This window comes from Trachurus japonicus, chromosome 19 (genome assembly GCF_045865225.1).
Source record: "Trachurus japonicus isolate A0001 chromosome 19, Traja_1.0".
Classification (NCBI taxonomy): Eukaryota; Metazoa; Chordata; class Actinopteri; order Carangiformes; family Carangidae; genus Trachurus; species Trachurus japonicus.
In genome coordinates, this window is record NC_140925.1 from 15,669,321 (window position 1) to 15,690,595 (window position 21,275).

The 21,275-nt window shown below is 41.2% G+C and overlaps 1 protein-coding gene across 6 annotated transcripts in view; it reads right to left on the reverse strand.

The window, feature by feature from the left end:
* The window catches only part of rbfox3a (RNA binding fox-1 homolog 3a), a 531,011-nt gene that overhangs the window by 272,707 nt on the left and 237,029 nt on the right, over positions 1 to 21,275 (reverse strand). For all 6 annotated transcript variants that reach the window (XM_085761389.1, XM_085761388.1, XM_085761384.1 and 3 more), the window contains exon 4: positions 5,114 to 5,176. In XM_085761389.1, the coding sequence (XP_085617515.1) occupies positions 5,114 to 5,135 (22 nt within the window). In that variant the 5' untranslated portion in view covers positions 5,136 to 5,176. The remainder of the gene's footprint in view (positions 1 to 5,113; positions 5,177 to 21,275) is intronic.

Genomic DNA, 21,275 nt, shown 5'->3' on the forward strand with positions numbered 1-21,275 from the left:
AAGAGGAATTTTGTTCAAAGCCTGAACTGAACAGTTGTTCACTGCACTATGTTCCAGTTCAATTGTTGGGACTAAAATATTAAAAGTATGTGTGAGAAAAGTTTTCTTGAATACTCTGCCATAATAAGGATTTTTTTTCATAACTACTGTGAACTCTATATCACAAGCTACACATACAGTTACTGTTGTATTGGAAAGTTTTCAAGCTGAGGGTACAGTTAATCTGAATTATAGGAGGGAAAAAATGCTCTTGCCTTGCATTTAATGTGTTTAAAAAGTATTTCATTTATTTTACCTCTATGACAGAGAGAAGGCAGTTAGTTGTAGTTAGTTATGGCTATTCCAATAAGCAGCACCTGCATTAAGAGGGATTCGATGCTGTGACTGTGTGCGATGCTTCAACACAGCATCTTTACAACAATCTCTGCAGAAAGTGGAGCAATGACAGAGAGTAGGAAAAAAAAGCAGGAAAGTTAAATATCTGGTACCACCTGCTGGTCATAGTCAGAGGAGATGACACACCAACACATTTACTGTTCACATTGTCATCTGTTCTTTTTTCTTTTAAAACTCGGGAGAGACAAATATAGAAGTGGAGCTCACGCTGCACAAAGACATGATGTGGAGCGTTGTGGAGCACTGAGCCTATCTGAGTGTGCTGCTGAAGGTGTAAGGGTGGGGGCACTGGGGGGGTGGGAGGGTTATTCATGGTGATGTTTGCTGTTCATTGCCTGAGTGTTCTCCAGCCTATTATAACCAGTAAAACAACATGAATATTCAATGTGAAATGCGGCGCTCCTCCGGATGGCCCCGAGGACTCGCTGGTTGATTGTGATCCATGACAGCTGACAATCGGCCCATTGCAGGGGCCATAACCCGGTGCTTGTGCGCTGATGACGGCGTGAAGCGGTGGCCTCAAACAGAGCAGTAATTGGACATTACTCCCGTGGAGAGAGGCTAAAAGCATCTCCACTAGTCTTTGTGCTGACATTCCTCTTTTACTCTCATCACACTCTTCTCCATTTCCCTTCATTCTGGCCAGCACTCCTTTAATTGTAATGGCCTTTCTGGGAGTGTTAAAAGCGGCTCAGAGACACTGGACATCACTTTAACAAATACAAAGCGAACCTTTGTCATTCACACTCCTGAGCTCTCTCTCTGTCCGTGTGTGTTTGCGTGTGGAAGCTAATGAATCCACACTGATCAGTTTGTGTCTATTGAGCCTTTTCACCCTTTGCTGCCAATGAGTATTTGCACATCCATCACATCTGTCACTGAACTGAAGATGTCTGCATTGTACAATTATCTGTGTGTGTGTGTGTGTGTTTGTGCGGGTGTGTATCAGTTAGAGAATCAGTACAGCAATCTTTCCTGTTTAGGATGCTATTGTGTGTATCTGTGTTAATAATGTAAGGGTGGCTTTAACAGCTCACTGGCTGCGTTGTGCTATCACCATTAAGGCCAAGCTTTAATTTTTAACGAAGGGGAAAACAAACTTTCACGGCTTCACTAACATTAACAAATGACTATGGGGTCTAATTCCACCAGTCAGCACCCGGCAATCAGCACAGAGCAATCTGCATCACAGGTACAGTTTGAATTAGTTTGTGTGTCCACAGATCAATCATCGGTCAATAGTCATTGTGCTGAATGTTCCTCTGCTCGGATCAAGCCTCTGTCTTGTCTTTGCCCGTGTCGAGTTTCCCAGCGCGCACTGTAAAAGCTGTCCCTTCAGCCGATGGCACATATGTGACAAATGTAAAATAAGTCAGAGTGAGATTAATTTCCCAACCAGAGGAACAAGAGCTTCCATTAACCTCTGGGCAACAGAAGACCCTCCACTTAATTGGATAATTTTTGCGAAGACGAGCTTCATGAAGCTTTACAGGGCGTGGGGAGAAGTACAGTTGTTTAGGGAACTCACCAGAGCTGAAGGCTGCAGATAGAAAAGGGTGAACGATTAATCACTCGAGGACAGACGGACATGTGCATGAGTTTACATGAGTTGCTGGTGTGATGTGGAAGGATTGTGTCCATGGACGAGCAGCAGGATAAGAAACCTAAAAAATAAAGATGGGACTTTGACTATTGAGATGCTATAAGATGTCAGGTTGTGTTATTTTTTGTTTAAGCTCCTGAACCAGGAATCACAACAATTACCCGGTTTTTCACTGAGCAAAATTGTAGTTTTCTTTTTCTCAGTTTGCCGGTGAAACTTTAAACCTTGAAAATACACTCAGGATTTCTGTCTGTACACCATACTGTACTGTGGAGAAAAAAAAAAACATATATCCAGACCTGCCATCGCTTTTATACTACTATTGACAGAATGAACAATCAGTGTAATATAATGTACATCACCAACCAAAGAGAAGCCATGCAACTGTGGTATGGATATAAAAGATATATTAGTTAAACCAGACGTTAAACGTATCCACCCTGTCAGTTCAAAGTCTGTCTGATGGAGCCAGTCGCTCCCCATACTCCATGTTTCTATCACATCTGCTGCCAGCTCAGCCCAGGCACCGCCCCAACAACACACCAACTAAACACCGACTCTTCTACAGGTGAAAAGGAAGATGCTGTCTCCTGTCTCACACCTGCAGCAACTAGACTCCTCTAAGTAACACACGTTGTTTGAGACGGATCAACAAGCAGATGGCAGTCATTTTTGACTTTTAAAAGAAAAATGTACTTCTCTTTAACGTTGTGAACAGGAAGTCAGTGAAGGAGCAGGTGTTTTTGATTTACCCTGATACCTGCAGCTCACTGGTCGGGGTGGGATTTGAGAGTTGCTGTGAACCTGGGGGGTGGACTCCTCCTTCTGGGTGAAGCATGTTTAATGCAGTGTTACTAGAGACAAAGGAGTGTAGTGCATGAGGAGCTGGCCACTCCAACTCCAACTTTCAGAAAATCATTAGGAAAAAATGAAATAGGAAAATGGATTTCATGTCATGATGATGATGATGATGATGAGGATGGTCATCATCATCATTATCATCATCATCATCACGTTGTCATATCACTTTCAACCACATCAGCATTTTAAGTAATTTGGTGAAAAGTGGACTTGATTGAAAGCAGCAGGCCTTTCATTGTGAAAAGAGGGTCACCATGCGTCTGCGATAAAATGGCAAAGTAAAAAGAAAAAGAAAAAGCAATACTATTATAGTAAAAGGAGGGAAAATCTACAACCAGTATAAAACAGCAGAGAACACTCAGCAGGCTGCTCTTGGTGCTGTTGGTTCTTGGTGCTCTCCTGTTCAATAAAAAGGTCGTCGTTGGCCACATCAAAAACAATTTTTACCACAAGAGCATCACCACCACGAATCTCATCACGGAGCTTCAAAGGAGCCACAACTCTCTCCAACAATGATCGTCTCTTTAAGCCACGCGCAACTTTCCAATTAGCTACCATGTCAGTGTAATTGGGCTGTAGAGCCTTGATTGGGCCTGGAGGCCTGTTGACGAACACTGATAGAGGCTGAACCAGGCCAAGCTGTAATTGATATTATGGAGAGGGAGGAGGAACTGTGCGTGGATCTGTGTGTGTGTGTGTGTGTGTGTGTGTGTGTGTGTGTGTGTGTGTGTGTGTGCCCTCAGCTTATTATGTGTATCATGAATTCCTGTCACTCCTCCATGGCATATGTTGATTAAAGTGATTTCTACTCTGGTGTTTTTCTCTCTGATGTTCAGATCATCGTCTTTTCTAATGATAATTTAATGCATGTTTATAATACAAATCCACAATACAGCTTTCCAATCAGCATCTGTTTTCTTTGTGCACAACAATCAGGGAAATGATGAAAAAAAAAGGTGCAACACACAAAGCACTGAACCCAGTGTGAAGGATTCAGAGGTGCACACACACACACATACATTGGATTTTACACAGGCGGTTGGTGCAGTGGCTGCAGTGGAACCACACTAGATCTAAGCTGGTTGTGATTGATCTTTCCTCCTGCTATTAGATTGGTATTGATGTGCCAGTAGGACAGATGGCCACACCTACAGCCAGGGTCACACTTCAGAAGCTCAAATTTAATCGAAATAATAATACATTTTTTATGATCGAGCTGCACGGAGGTTTGGAAGTGAGCGGTGAGTTGCGGGGGTGGGGTGGGGTGAGGGGGGGTGTGTGTGCAGGGGTAACATTAGGACCGCACGTTTACAGCCAGCGTTTACGAGTCCGCACTAAAACTCGCCATGCACGCAGTGCAAACTGGGAAACATAACGGCAAAACGCTTTGTGTTTAGGATCCAAAAAAGATACTGCACAAGTTCATCCAACGGCAGACAGTCAGTCAACACTCTAACAGTAGGCATCTGAGTATTGGGTTACCTCTGCATGATTAACAACTGCTACTAAATGCTGCACTGAGAGCAATCCAGAAATCTCCATCAACAAATTCACTTTGTCGAAACTTTGCAGCCCCCAGGATGAAAACACAACCAGCGTGAGCATAACCAGGCTCACATTTCATAATAAAAGCCCAGCATTACAAACAGTACATGATATTTCATTGATGTTAATGCTGAAAAATAAATAGATGAACAGGGATACAGGATACAACAACAGGCCTACTGACTTGAACTACAGACCTAGATAGATAGATAGATAGATAGATAGATAGATAGATAGATAGATAGATAGATAGATAGATAGATAGATAGATAGATAGATAGATAGATAGATAGATAGATAGATAGATAGATAGATAGATAGATAGATAGATAGATAGATAGAGTGTGCAGCAGCGTAGCAGGAGCAGCAGAATTAAAGAGACTTTTTTGTGGCGTTTAATATCCATTCATTGGCTGGACTGCTGACACAGTGAGAGCACTGCGCTCAGGATTTATAGCCACTTCTAATGGGCATGCCCAGAACCAAAGCACTGCAGTCAGCACATTCTCCCTGCACACACACACTCACAAAGACAGCCAGCTACACACACACACACACACACACCCCTGGGTAGCTGATGTCTGAGCGCATGTATCAGTAAACCCACTGGATGGGGAAACATATGCACAGATGTGGCGAGTGTCTGCAACAAAACAAGAGGTACAAACACACGCAGACGCACGCACACACACAGATACAAACACTGACCTGCCCAGCTGGGGGTCTCCATGTACAGCCGGCTGGTCTGAAAGAAGGGACCTTTGTGCTGCCCTGTTAGACAAGCAGAGAACAGAGAGGGAAAGGTTAGCCATCAAAGACACATTTTAACATCAAACACAGGTTGTTTGAAGCAAACGATCCGTAAAGAGAGAGATGAGACAGACGCCATGATGGTTTAAACCACCACTGATTCCTGTATGGACGTGCAGACAGTATGGATCAGACAAAGAACACGGTTCAATATGTGGATGAAGCCGCAGCGGGATATTATACCTCAGTTTTCAGTGTTAGCTCCTGAGAACGGAATTATTCACCTGTGTGAAAACAACTGAACCTTAGAAAGGAAATGAAGTATCACTTGATTTTTAGGGCTCCAGTCCTGAACAGAAGAGGAATATCCCACACACCGCTGCTGCACACAATCACAATTTATTGATCATCTGAACATTTCTGTCTGCTTAGACCTTTATTTTTAACAACTCATCCATGATCATAGAAGAATAGATCATTTTCCACCCATGTCGTACGTATGCAGTGTGTGGGGTATTCTTCTTTTCATGACAGAGGTGACATGTTACAACACCTGCACCTAAGACATTTGCATTCATGAATACATTTGTCAAAGTTATTTTCAAATTGCAATGTAAAATAATCAATTAGCACAAACTGCAAATGCTCTAATCCTCACTTTCTGTTGTCATAATTGGATTGATTCAATTAAAAAGGCTTCAATTCACATTTTACAGACGCTGTTTTTTAATAGTTCGGACTACATCAATAAGCAGATCATCTAAATGTTAGAAACACATTTAATTATAAATCAATGGGGAGGGGAATCAAAGAATCAATGAATCAACAGGCTTTAACAAGGAACACTAAATCACTCTATATCAAAGTGGACTATAACTTGATGTTACAAAATGATTGTGGCCATACAAACACTTAATGAAAAAAAATATATAAATAAAATAAAATAAAAAATAATAATAATAATAAAAATATTTGAAAACCATGGCACTAAATACGCAGTAAAGCAATATAACAATATTACAGCTAGGGTTGTATATAATAGTTTGTATGATTTTGATTATAAAATGTCAAAATTGAATTCACCACAGTTTCTCTGCAGGGCCACATGTTCATGTTTTACTCTGTCTGACCCACAGGTCAGAGCCACAGATGTTCATTTCAAAGTTATTCTTCCTTTTCATTTACAATTTAGAAGCTGAGTAACTTTGTTGAAAAACTTAAACAACAACGGTACACTGAAGGCAAAGGAAAAGAAAAAAAAAACAGTAAATCCAAAATATACATATATTTGATTTGTTTTTATTGCCATTTCTTCCATTAATTGTCTTGTCACATGGTGACATCTGAGACAGCTCCATTCCCTGAAGAACAACTCTTGAGAGCTTGTATTATTTTGTTATATTTGTCCCCCAGTATTAAGCTCAGTTACACATCAGCTCTCCTAAATTGCTTCTGTTAAAACTGAGCGTGTTTGTTTTATTTTTCTGCTTCTTATTTACTTATTTATTCATTTTACATTTCAGGATTTCCCTAATGGCTTTTTATTTAATTAGTTGGGGATTTAAATGACCAGTTATATTATGCGTGATTCATCTTTTGCCATTTGTATTTGCAAGAAAAAAAGTTTTTAAGTTCCACTGAATTCCACTCCCAGAATTAACAGACCTCTATAGGTTACAGCATTTAATACTATATAAAGGGCAGTTTAAAAATAGCCTTATGTATTCTGTTTGAGTAAATACAGGGCCCAGTGCCCATATGGGTTTTTCTGTTTGCTTACAAATTTGCTGAGAGATAACTAATTACTTGTGATGATACATCAACAACAGTGGCAGTGAGTTCATAATCCAAAGATGAAAGAGTGCTATTAAAGGAAATGATATTTCATCCAGCCCATCAGTGACCACAGCCACACACTGAATACAGCCTCAGTCCACTGACGGAGATTGACGCTGGCGTAATACTGTTTATCTGAGATCACATTAACATCTGGAGCTGCTGCACCACTGTCATGATGTATGTCTACACACATAGAAACACACACAAACAGGGGTACAGTTGTACTCCCTAGACACAGCTATAAAAACATAAGTAAAAGAAAAATGGAAAAATGAAAAATGACTTTTTGGGAGGTGTTCAGTAGCCAAACAGCAGCTGTGACAGTGGCGTGTGTTTGTGGTGGTGGGGCAGGGGGGCGGGGCGGCACCTCTGACTGCTCACTGCTGTATTATGGTAATTAATGGGGTGTAATGTTGGAGCCAGGCCTATTCTGATTAAAAATGCATGTGGCAAGCAAAGGACGTCAGCCACTGTGTGTATGTGAACATCTCTTAAATGGTTGGCATTAATCTGATGTATGGTTCTAATCCCTCCAGTGGTTGAGCATGTGTGTGTGTGTGTGTGTGTGTGTGTGTGTGTGTGTGTGTGTGTGTGTGTGTGTGAGAGAGAGAGAGTCCAGGGGAAGGAATAGGTTTGGTTTCATTTTCCAGTTTGATAATAACAAAAAAAGAAGAAAAAAAAGATGAAGAAAAGGGGAAAAAAAACCTAAACTGTGAAAACGGGAAAAAAAGTGACAAGGAGAGAAGAAAACAGAATAAAGAGGAAAATAAAAACAATGAGATAAGAAAAGAGATAAATACAAAGGAGGGCAGGATAAATAATGTTGGAAAGATGCTGCGTAAAAGAGGGTCAGAGATGAGGTAAAGGGAAAAAAAGAGATGAACTAGGTTTAGATGGGGAACAGAGTGTGAAACAGTAATGAATCCATTTACTATAATGATGGAGTTCATTCAGCAAACAATAGCAAACAGATAATTAGCTGTCAACACAATGTATAATACATGTTTTATCCCCCTCCACTCGCAGCAACCGCAGATATATGAACACATGATTTCACAAATATAGACAAAATGTCCACAGCAGATGTGTTTATCATTACCAACACACACACAATACACACAACACTGGTCAGAGATTTCAATGGCTTACATTTACTCATTTACTCCAGAGGGACGCACAAAAAGGCATTGGTCGTGTTTTTTATATATGTATGTGTGTGTAGTGGGGATATAAGCCTACTACCACTATAACAGATATTAATTGTAACAATACTAATGACTTCTCAGGCCAAACTGAAACGTGATGTCATCATCTAAAAGCAGTTCCCACAGAGTCTATGCTCCGTAAAAAGCTCATCTGTCATCAGGGTAATTAAACGTGTCTGGTCACCTGTTGTTGTTGCTGCTGCTGCCTCTAATGAATAGCAGGAGGATAAATAACATTTAGAAAGCCAGGTTCAGAGGGATGGAAGCGGCAGCGGTCACTCTCTCTGACTGATGTGGTCAGAGGAAATGTTGTCACATCACCGAGAGGAAGGATGTGATGTGATGTGATGACCCATAACATTGTCACTTTGTTTGATCTGCTCTTACTTATGGAGCAGTGATCAGCTCAAAGCTGCTTAATATGTGTCTGTGAATCTCTGTGTGTGTGTGTGTGTGTGTGTGTGTGTCAGGGCTGAGCACCTCGACTAGGGGCCCCTAGCAGGTGACTGGGCCTGATTCCATTAAGCAGCCAGTAATTTGGCCCATGTTTAATCAAATCAACTTTAATACCTCCAATCAAATTACAGCAGCCTCCTGTGTCCTATCACACTGCGCCACAGAAGAAGAGACAGAGTCAGAGATGGAGGGAAGGAGGGAAAGAGGGAAAACAGACAAAAAAGTTCAACAGGAAAAAGTGAAAAAAAAATGGGATTGGAGTATTAAATGTGAGGTTATCAAACAAATGGTAAATGGTTAAATGAAGAGCGGAGACAGGTGGGAGTCAAGAGGAGAAAGAGAAAGAGAGGAAGAAGAAAAAGAAGTGAGGGGAGATGAAAATGAAGTACTGTAGGAGGGATAAAGCAAAGGAGTGAAGGAACAAAAGAAAGTAAACAGTTTGAGAAGAAGTGCAGAAGTGCAGTTTGACAGAAGAGTGTGTATGTGTGTGTGTGTGAGAGAGAGGAAATTGATTACACTAGAACCAAGTAGATAAAAATAATCACCTCCTCTTCATCACTGCTATTTATACTGTGTGTTTGTGTGAGAGGCAGATTATTAAAAGTGTAGGATAAAAAAGGCCGGCCTCTTCTACAAAACTTCTACTAACTTATTGTTGCTCATTTCTAATACGGCTGACACCATGCAGTCGTTTGATTATCCATCCACCAACAGTGAGGACCTGTCATTGTGGTGATCAGAATCAGATTACTCATAGATTATACTTATTAGTATACTCCCGAGGGGAATGTTAGGAAAACACTGGTACAATCCTGTGTGGATGAATGGAACATGCATACTCTTATAACATTATTATAATTATATTATGCAACTTTATAATACAATATAATAATAATACATGTGTAGCATTACTGCTACTACAATTAATATTAATAATATTCTAAGAAGGAAATAAAAGTGGAATATCACCATCGTACATTTTCTGTCATCAGACATACGACATGTGTGGTTGTAATGAATATAAAATATAAAAACAAATACATTCGTGTTCATGCATTTTAATGTAAATGAGTATTCAGTACTTGCTTGTCTTGTCAGCTTCAATAGAAACCAAGATCATGTTATTCAACAATTCAGACCATGAGGTGTGGACAGGGATGTTGCTAATTATTTGTGTAGCTCTGTAAGTGCCCTGTCATTTTTTTTTTTAAATAGCTAACATTATTAATGTTCCACAGAAAAACAGATGGAGGACTAAAATATGCAAAAATAAAAAAGTTATTTACATGGGATCCTGCAGATATTTGACAAATGTATTTTTATGATCTGGATTAAAACTGTTTAAGTTACAGTATGTTTTATGTATTACATCAGTTAAAACCTTTAGTGTGCAGGCTGATTTGTTCACACACACACATCTAATCAGATCGGGTGCATATTCATTAGCACAAGTAAAAGCTGAATCTAATGTTGGCGGCACTGATGCCAGTGAGGGGAGCTTTGTACATCTGTTAATGAGAGATTAGGTGCACATCACACGTTGTTAATGGAACATGCAAAACAAAAAGAAGGAGGCTATTTAAATGAGTAGCAGCACATACAGTAGCTGAATCAGGACATGCATTGTTAGCGGTAAAAGTTTGAGGTGCGGTTCAGCTGCGCTCGCCTCCAACAGTTGAGGTTGTCAGAGATAATGCAGAAAGGTATATTGTGATAGAAGAGATGCAGTATGGGGAAATGTTTCCCATTTAATCATCTGTGCTTCACCTGGTTGTACAACCCAATTTTTCTCTCACACACCCCTCCTCTCAGGCTGCAGGTGAATCGTTGTGTGAATCCTTACTGTAGGTGCACAAAGATTTATTCAAGTAGAACTTGGCTACAAGGATCTGACTCAATAGCGTCATCATTCTTGGTAAATCATAGCTCATTTGTTGAGACAAAATTAAAGAGCCCTGCATCCCAGTAAGAAGGATTTTCCACACCTACCCAGTCGCCGCAGGAAATTTCCTATAGCACTTCACTATCACAGTGTAATTGTGCAAAAGAGATTGAAGACAAAGGAGAGGCTGAACAACACCTTTATGGGTCTAGCAATCAACCCCATCCTCAAGATACATGGTTAACTTGATGCAGCTAAACGCTGACCTATACATAGATTCTTCAGGCAGAAAATTGTGGAGCAATAATAAGAGAGAGAGGCTATAAAATCAGAAACAAGCAGCTCAAGGGATGCTGACGAGAACTCTTAGATTGACTTACAAACGGGTGCTTTGTGATGTCACTTGGTGGGCTGCTTGTGTCAGGTACTGTAGCATCAGCACTGGTATCAGGAGCTCTTTGTCAAAGAGGGAATTGTGATAGAGTCAGTAAAGAAGCAACAGGAACATAAGTTATAGTGCTGTGCTGCACAACATTTTTTTTAAAAGAATAATGTGTATAGAAGCAAATATACCAAAAGGGTATGCCATAGAGTTTGCACCGAGGACTGTATGTATCAGTGTTTAGTTCCTGTAATTCACACATTGCAGCTCCTGGTATTACTAAAGCCACCTCATCTAAACATTTTAAAGACTTTTATGAACAAATCACTGTAGATTTCAATAAATAAAAAAAATGCCATATTGTCATGCAAATTGTGTCTTTGTATCTAAATCTCAGCCACATCAAATGACAGAAAATCCTGAGTGAGTGATGATGAGAAAAAAAAAAGACACAGACAGTGTCGGACCACGGACCAACATTTGCCAAATTCCTTTACCTGAGTTAAACTAATAGTTTATACACATGAAACACACACTCAGTGGCAGTGATGTAAGGCTGGGATGGATGGGAGGAGATATCAAACAGAAGAAATTAATCTACTATTAAGTTGAACAATTTTGAGGTTTTTTTGTGTGGGTGTTTTTTTTTCATGCAAATGGACAAAATTTAAAGAAAGAAAACTACAGAAAAATGAAAGGAAGAAGTAAGGAAATGTCATGCTGGGTCAGTGGCAGGTTTGTGACCCTTACACTTCTTCTCTTTTATATGAAAATCCCTGAATCCCATATTTTCCGCCAGTGAAAGCTCCACACAGCATCCTCTCTCAGTGCCATCCTAACTAAGACTTTGCAGCACTTCTCCCAGCAGGTGTTTATGTGAACCACAGCCCTGCAAACTCAAGATGAATGGTTGGAGCCTGGACATATCTTAGCACCACCTTTACTAAACTACATAGCAAATGTTAATGAGAGCTTCCAAATGCCAGCGCACATAGAGGATAGGGCTTTTAAACACACAGTCACTGATGAATCACAGCAAGTGCATCACCGGCACTAACATAAAGACAAAGGTGTGGGGGGAAGAAAGAGAGGAAAGAGGGATAGGGTAGTGTAAGAGGAGGGGGGAAGAAATAAGAGAAACAATGAAGGAAAACATGAAAATCAGGGGGCAGATGCAGTGAAGAGTGTGTGCATTATGTATATGGAGATAGAAAGCCTAATAAAAACACAGGAAAAAAAAGTGGTGGAAGATTGCTGATGGGAAGGATGTAAAAATGAAAAACGACTAACTGTAAAGCCTCCAAAATAAGAGACAATGCAGACAAAACAAACAGACACCGCCACAAACAACAAAACGACACATAAATATTCACAAAGAGCACAATGCTTTACTTCCAATTTGTGTTGATTTAAGAAAATGCAGGAAGCCGTAAAAGGTAAGAAAGACGTAAAGCTGCGTTATAAAAATCCATCATGTCACGGGGAAAATCACTCCCGCTCTGGGAGGCAGGAGGGGGGGGGGGTCATTAGCTGTTCGTGCAGGGGACGGATTGGTTGTTATGTTGGAGCTGGGGCATCGCTGTTTGGTTTGTGGCTTGAGGGAAGAGATGCTGTGAAACTTCCTTATGGGTGGGCGATTGGGGGGCGGGAGCGGAGAGGACACGAAGCCTGGTTTTTACGGTAATGATGAGAGCTGAGCTGAGAGGATGTCAGCTGTTAATGCTGGAAACCAGCTTCCTCACTAGCAGTAATCCTGTAGATTGGGAGCTCCTTCGCTCGGAGTAATGGGCCTTTTTATTTTCAGATGTGTACACGCTGCTGGGTAATGCCGGCTACTGATGAGATCCCTATTTGACTTTCTTTTTTTTTTTTTTTATTTGTGCTAAGAACACTTTCCAGACACCATGATGCTTCTGTAGACTTTTTGGATCATCTTTGCTTAACCCCCATCATTCCTTGATTACATTTCATTTGCAGGAAGATGAAGATGTCAAGTGTGAACACAGCACCAGAACCAATTTTCAGGCGGCTCTCATTGCACCACATGTAAATGACTGCCCCTGCTGATCTAGGTATATCCATGTGGTTCACCAGATGGCAAATGAGGCTCAACTGCGGGGCCACGATGAGGGATCAGGGGCTTGTCCCTTACTTAAGTGACATTTGATGGGACGGGGTGCGGTTAGAACCTTGGGATGTCATTGTACTTCTCCATAGTGAGGCCATAAATGGGGAGGGTATCTAGGATGCCACTGAGTCAAATCTGCAGTGCGCAATGGCGAGTTCTGTACATGAACTGAGTTGACTACAGTGCTTTCAGAAAAAAAGTTAATTTACTTGAAAAGAAGCTTGAAAGAGAGATAGTATTCCCTTTACAGGAGTGCTGTGAAACACTGCACCACTGAAAAGACTGTGACAAACAAAGGAAACCACACACCTATAAAGTGAAGAGTTGGACAACATATGACTCAAAAGGCACAACAAAAACATTCACCTGATACCCATTTGGTGATATTGAATTGTTTTGACTCAACTGGAACATTTGATCACTGCCAGCTCTAGTCTCAAGAGTGAGAGGAGAAGGTGGACGACGATGTCCCCACACCACCAGTCATTGGTTTGATGAGTGTGAAGATGATGTGGACCATGTGGCCTGTATGGCCTTCAGTCACCAGATCTCAACCCAGCTGGGCACCAATGGACTGGTGTGCTAGACAGGCTGCTCCACCACCATCATCAAGACGTTCAGGAGGATGGTGTTCACACCTTCAGCAGAGTCCAGAGCCCTGTGCCAAAGGAGCAGCTTACCTCTGTGCTATGGTGGACCTGACTTCTTACTAAGACCCTTTATAGTACACTTTGATTTCTATATTTCAATTAACAGTGTGTGGATGCTGCCTTATCCTCTGTCACAATGGAAAATGAAGTGACCTCTCCCTCATCACATCTAAGGATGCTGTTAGAGTGTTTTCTGCTCCAGTAGCCTACTACTGTGTAACGCTGAATTCTCTGTGCGTTTACAGTCCACCAATGCAACAAATTGATGTTTGTTTCTTAATGAAGAGTTGTTTCTTTCCCAGCTAAACTGTTATTTTTTGGAATCAAACTGTAGTGCACAAGTAATTATTCATCTTCATGTTCTTCATTAGTTGAACATTGGATTGGCGTAAGGCCAGGCCTGGTTCATCATGGGAAAACCACTACAGATTGTAATTCGATTTGTGATGCGGCTAATGGAGACGCCTACAGGTGTGTAAGTGTTTAAGCAGAAATTAAATTAAATTAAATTGAACATCTGGGCTTTGATCATGGCATGAGATTCCTCAAATGACACATGTGACTGGGATCCAAGAGATTCAAGTCTGGAAGTCGTCCGCTGAGAATAAATGAAGCCCAACAGAAACGTGTCAGACCAATCAGGGAAACGTTAGTGGGGATTTAAAATGTAAAGAGGCCTGTGTTAAATCAGGGCTGTGTTTGTATCGGTGAGACAGTGAAATTGAATCCGGGAAGTCCAATAGGAGAGACAGATTAAAGCGCTTAAAGGCTCATCAGACATCAAACCACTGAGCAACAGTTAGTGAGAGTCAAAGACAGGATCGTCCAACTCTTGAAAGTCACAGACTACTTAAACTTTCATAATGATGATCATAAGATAACCAGTGCAAAGACATCACTCATGGTTCAAAGTCATCTTTTAGGAATGTTCGCCTGTCTATGAGCCTCATTTCACTTTTTTACAGAACTACTCTGTGTAGATTTTGCACCATCAGACTGATTCCTTTACAGTACAGTAACTCAAACCAATGCACCTTTTCCCACACAGAGACTAGAACAGGCACGGTCTGTATTCTGAGCACTTACTTAGTTTCCATAGAAATAAACTACAACTGCATACTGTAGGTATTTCAGGGAACGTCATCTATGGCTACATTATGTTGAGGCAAAGTACTTTTGAGCTCCAATATATTATCAGCAGTGGAGTCGCTGAGAGGCTAAACTTTAGGAAAGATCATGTTTTTTGTTAAATGTGAAAACACACCGAGTCTGAAGTCATTGTGAAATCCCTGTATAAAAACATTAGGCAAGAGCTAAAGTATAAAACTGCTTAATAACACTACAGGTACTACATCTTATATTTTGGAAAATAAATTTGTTGTCTGTGTTCATAGCAATATAGTATTTGTTTCTTACCGTATATGGGAACAAATGTTTCTTCATTGTATAATTCCATTCACATTCATATATTTCTTACTGTAAAACCATTTGTTGTTGTTGAAAAACACAATCTCTAGGAGTCTGGTCTGCCAGCAGCCACATACTGATCTGTGCTTCATGCACACAGCTACAATCTGCAGTATCTTCTAAGGCCTTTCACCATTTGTTTTCTAACATGATTGTGCTTTTTGTGCAGAGATTCATGTGAGCACATCACGACAGGACTGTGTCTCAACAGACCCGGTGGAGACACTGACGGAGGACTGCAGCACGGGCAGGTGAGACAAGCTGTTAACGTTCCCAAACTCTCAAACCTTGTAAGAGCAATGATTCAAAATAGATGTCACGGGTACAGCATTAACAATGGCTACGCAGTTGTGGGCCGTATTTATTGTCTCGAGTGAATTCAGAATGAAGAGACCTGTCAGTCTTTTTTCCTACAGCCTGTACTTGAAATGGCACGAGTCCAAAGAGATTGCCTGTTGAGCCTTTGCCAGGGAGAGGCAGACACGTCTGGAACGCTTTTACACTAGATCATCTGTGTAATTGATGCCACCATGCTAATAGAGATACCTCCCTGTGCCCTCGGAGTAACTTTCCACGTGTTTCTGAGGAGAGGGAACAGATCTTGATTCTGTATCCTGGCCTACACTATCTCTCTCTCCAGATCTTGTCCTGTGGCTGGTTTTCACAGTCCCACATACCTCCATCTTTATGGTCGACTGTCTTTACTTTTTGAAGACCCACAGTATGCAGAATTGCCGTTTCAGTTCTCGCCCTCGTTTATTGTGCCAGGTCCACATAAAAGCTTGATTGTAGCCATATACTGCAGTATGCTTGGTTGTGTGTTATGGCCACTGATCTTTATGTTGCTCCACACAGGAGGAAGACCCCAACCTCAGCAAAACACCGGCTACATAGGCATTCATGCTTATACAGAGAGAGAGCGGGTGTGCGTGTGTGTGTGTGTGTGTATGTGTGTGTGTGTGTGTGTATGTATACGTGATGGAACTCTCTTACACCACCACCACCAGTCCATCTGCATACATTCTCCCAGGGGATGCATACAATAGGAACACTTAAATGAGGCATGCATAAATGGATGAAGCCCCTCTCATGTCATACGCAAGGCCCCGTGTGTGTTTTCCTGGTTGCATGTGTTTTATTCTCCCTTCTACACGCCTGGTGGTGGCAGTTTGGTAATTGAAAGTGAAATGGAGGAAAAGAAAAGAAAGGGAGAGGTTGGTGGAGACGGAGAGTGACGAGGGGGGAGGGCGAAGTTGTCGGCGTCAGACACAATTAACCCCTGGAATAATTCAGGGATCAGATGTGCTGTAAACACCTGAGATGGAAAAACAAGTGAGGAGTGAAAGAGGTGAGATGAAAAGAGTGTAACGCGTTAATGTAATGAGTCCAACTACGGTTATGCAGAACAAAGCTCGTGCTGCATTTGTGTATTGGGAAAGGTGTGTGTGTGCGTTTTATGTGAGCGTGCACATGCACCTCAGGATCTGTATTGAATTTGACTACACCTCTTTCTCTTTGTAAACATCCGACTGGCTCCATGTCCGATGGGCGAGTGGTAAACTGCCATCTCTGGGAGGGTGAACTCTATTTCACGGGTTAGTGCTACAGTGAACAACAACAGCATCTCGCCTCCTGGCTTCATAAAGCACAGTAACCGCTCGCGCTCCATCTCACAAATACTGTTTGTCCATTTTTAGTTCCATCTCGGCGCCACTATCTCCGGGAAAAGCCACAGCTCCGGGCCACGAGGGGCACCTCCTCCGAAGAGCTATCCCAGCCAGATGAAGCTTTTTCTGGGATGACAACCAGAGCAACCACTGGTCTCCCCTGAAGGCCAGTCCCCACTGTATCTACCTGGACCTTCCAATGCCCTCAAGACCTCCACGCAGAGGAAGAAGAAAGCAGGGGGGGGGGACATGCAGGGTTGTGTACGAAAAAAACCCAAAAAAAACATGCAGGGTATTTAATGCAGAATGCAATACTACCTGACCAGAACATAAAAACCAACAATATGAGAAAAAAACAAGCTGTTTTTATTCCTACCATAACCTTTGTTTGCTACCATCAAAAATATATGGGAAAGTTAGTAATAATATAAGTGTAAGGACTGGACCAGATTCAGAAGAAGTTAGCAACAGCAGGAGTTGGATAACAACAAGAACAGAGCACAGAACCCTGCTGTAAAGTTTTTCAGTGTTTGTATTAACCAGTCAAGGTGATGATAAAGAATCGGGACCAAAGGTAAGTATAAAAGATTAAGAATATACGGATTAAGTTTTTTCCATTATATTGAAAATAATAAACTAAAACAGTAAACGGTGTGGACAAAAGTAATATAAAAAAAGAGGGACCCAGGTCTTACATTGTCTTTTTGTAAGAGTCCCAGTTCCACTATAGGCTCACCATGGAGCCACTATAAAACAAGATGAATACACTGTCACAGGAGCAGTGTGTGTGTTTGTGTGTGTGTAGTTCAGTCCTACTCTTGAAGAGGAGGATGAATACATGAGTGTTTCTTAGTTTGCAAAGTTTCCTTTCTCCAAGTGGCTCACTATGTCTCTGGTCTCGGCACACTGAAATCTTCTAATACTAATACTTTCAGTATATCGCAGATTAAATGCCTAAAAGAAATAACAAATTATAACATAACCTTCTAGTCACTGATGCATGTATTGTCAAATTCTCATCAAATACAGAAACACCCTGTAGCTTCAAAGTATTATTCAACTTGTGTTATGAACTGCAGAAATACTTAAGAACTCAATGAAGAACAGTTTATTCCACACACTCAAATGTCGGAAGATGTCTGCTTTTTTTTTTTTTTAAATATATGACTTGATTTTTTTTTTTACACACTTCAACGTGTATTTCAAGAGCATTTTTAATGACCATGAATTTAATAATGTGTTCTATTTACATGTATACATCCTTTCAGCTTTTTAATTGCTCTGGACTACACTATAGTGATTTTACAATAACAGGAAGTCATTTTAAAAAACAACTGCCCAGGCCAAGAGCACAGATTTTAAAAAGCTTTCAACGACTATCCTTCATTTATGACTTCTCTAACAGCCATTTTGTAAATGTGTGCTATTCTTAGTTAGGCCTGCAAAATTCATAATGGGTACAACTCAAATGTAAAGGCATACCTCCTCCGTCAAAACTAAATGAGTAGGAAGGTGGAGTTATCAGAGCGCACCATCTCATTCCAACGCTCTCTTCTAGAAAGGCACTGGGCTTTGGAGGAAGATTTTCGGTCCACAGAGACAGACACACACACACATACAAACACCTTCAGAGCTTTCCACATGACTTCCAGGAGTGCTAAAACTGCTGAGCTGAGAATAATCTAAGCTAGCATTATCAGCTTGTGTCAGTGGCGGAGGGAAACAATGCAAGACTAATGGGCAGCTGGTAGAATAAGTGAGTGTGTGTGCCGATTGTTTGTGTGTGTCAGTGTGTGTCTGTGTGTGTGCGCGCGTGTGTGTGTGTAACAGTCATCCAGAGGTTGTTACCTTAATGCCAGCTCAGGCTAATGTATTCAGTACACTTTGGATTAATGCACCTTCGGAGAGGCTCGAGGTGGAGCTTCTGCTAAGTCAGGCTAAAGTGCTAGCTCGCTAGCATATGGCAGGCCATAAAGGGAGATCGTTCTTGGATGAATGTAAAGTACACAGAGACAAATCCCTGAAAGGTAAGTAAGTTGACAACTGGCCTTATACTACAGCCACAGTGTCACTTTAATATCCAGATTAATCATCCTCATCATCACAATGGGCCCTGGTGTCCAGTAAAGGGACACAGACCCTGAGGGAGGGAGCGTTATGGTCTGGCTTCGCTCTGTACTGTACTAAGTTACCATAAATGAATATTTGCAGTCATAATAAATTACTTTTAATCACACAGCTTATGCATAGGTAAGCATCAAATACTGCTGTTTGTCAGTCTACATCAGCCAATTAAATCAGCTCACTTTAAACTTTTTTTGCACAGAGTTGCAAAATTATTGTTCTACAGACTGAGTGTCAGAGCAGGGAGTGACATAGAGCAAGAGCCCCAGACTCTGAACAAGAAGTGTTTGGTTTTTAAAGGCCCCTGTGTTGAGTGTTAAGTGCTGACCCATAAGAAGATATATTTGTGGTTTAAAGAATCTTAAACCATCTCAGTGTAGTTCTTCTCTCAGACTTTGCTGGATGACTGTTTTTAAGTGATCTACTAAAATACAGCAGATTCAGGTAAACACAGATAGTGGGTCCAGATGGGTGTGGCTTGATCGTGACTGTGACATCACAAATTTACAGAAGTCCTATAGCTAGTCATAAGACTCAATACAGGCTGCGTCCATTGCGTCACGTAAACACGTCGATTGGAAAATTTGAATCCAGACGGGCTCATTCGGAAATAAATTTATTTCCGATCCAGATGGATGGCACATGTAAACACCCGATCGGATTAGGTCATATCACATGAAAACAGTTTACCTGAAAGACTCATTTGGAAAGAATTCAATCAGAAAGAGGAAAAAACGTCCATAAAACCCACCTATTGTCAGCTCAGCTATAACGGACAGGGTATGTGTCACCAGGCCTTTAGAAGCTCGCTGCAAAATAAAGTGCAGTAAGTTGGTAACTGAATCTTTGCGTATGACCTGTGCTTGTATCAACCAGATATCAGTACTAAAATGAATGGAACTGTTCAAAGAGACTGAATTTTATACAAAGAGAAGAACAGCCAGAAGTGTACTGGAATTACCATAGCCACCACTCACTGATACATTACGTGCTATAGTGCATGTAAAAAGTAACCCTATACAAATTCTACAAAGCTCCAGATTATAAGGTTACAATAAATGAAAAAAAAGATTCATATTTTTGTTTGAAGCAATAAACACTGTATCCTGGGATACTGATATAATTGGGTATTTGACTTACAAATACAAAAAAGGGTATTCAGTCTCAAGTCAAAGCAGCCATTTTGGAGGTCTTCAATACTGATTGAAATTAATGATCAGGGGGCGGTGCGTGGCGCAGTGGGTAGAGCGGCCGCCCCATGTAGAGGCTACAGTCCTCGCCGCAGGCGTCCCCGGTTCGAATCCCGCGTCGGGCAGACCTTTCCTGCGTGTCATTCCCCCTCTCTCTGCCTCCCCATTTCCTGTCTATCTCTACTGTCATCACTATCAAATAAAGGCAAAAAGCCGAAAAATATACTTTAAAAAAAAAAAAAGAAATTAATGATCAGACACTCAGACATTCTGGTTTCATCAGACCAGAGAATCTTGTTTCTCAGTCTGAGTTTCCTTTAGTTAACAAGATTAGTGACTTTGCTTTTAAAATTCCAATATTAGTTTTGCTGGCTGACTGAATGGATGCAGGTGCAGGTGATGAGCCTGTCACTGGGTGACTATTCCAGGTGGTATTCTCTTCCCTGTCCACTTCCCCTGCCTGTATGTTTTCAAAACCCCTTTTCGGATAGGAGGATGGTGAAATGACAACAGGGCTGCAACCTACAAACTGAAAATAGAAAGTTTTGATCAAGATTTGGATCATGCAGTCGATATACTGTGTGTTTTGGCTGGGTTTTTTGTTGCATTCCTGTGTTTCCACCTGACACTTTTATGTAGCTGCATCCTTGTAGCAAATGAATGAAACCATACTGTTCTCCAGTACTGACACGGTCCTAATGAGAAGCAGGGGTCTGGCTATGCAAGACTATTGATAACTATTGATACAATGGGGATATCAGACATAATACTAACATGTGATACATGGCTATGGAGCGGTTATGAGGCCTTAAAGTGTCTGTGTTGTAAACATAGAGTATCACCGATTACCCATCATCACAGACAGACACACACGCGCAGTCTTCACCTCATGTGTAAATCAATTCCATGTCGCCATTGTGAGTGTGTTTATGTGTGCCTGTGCTGGCAGTGTGAAAGCACGGGTATTAAAGGCATGTGTTGTTGTTGATAGCAAGCAAGGGAAAGAGAGAAAGGGAATGAAAGAGGAGTGTCGTTTGAGCGTGTGTGTGTGTGTGTGTAGAGGAGAGGTGAGACAGAGTCTGTTTGGTGTGAGGATGTGTGTGGGTTAGGATGTGTGAAGTGAGACGGAC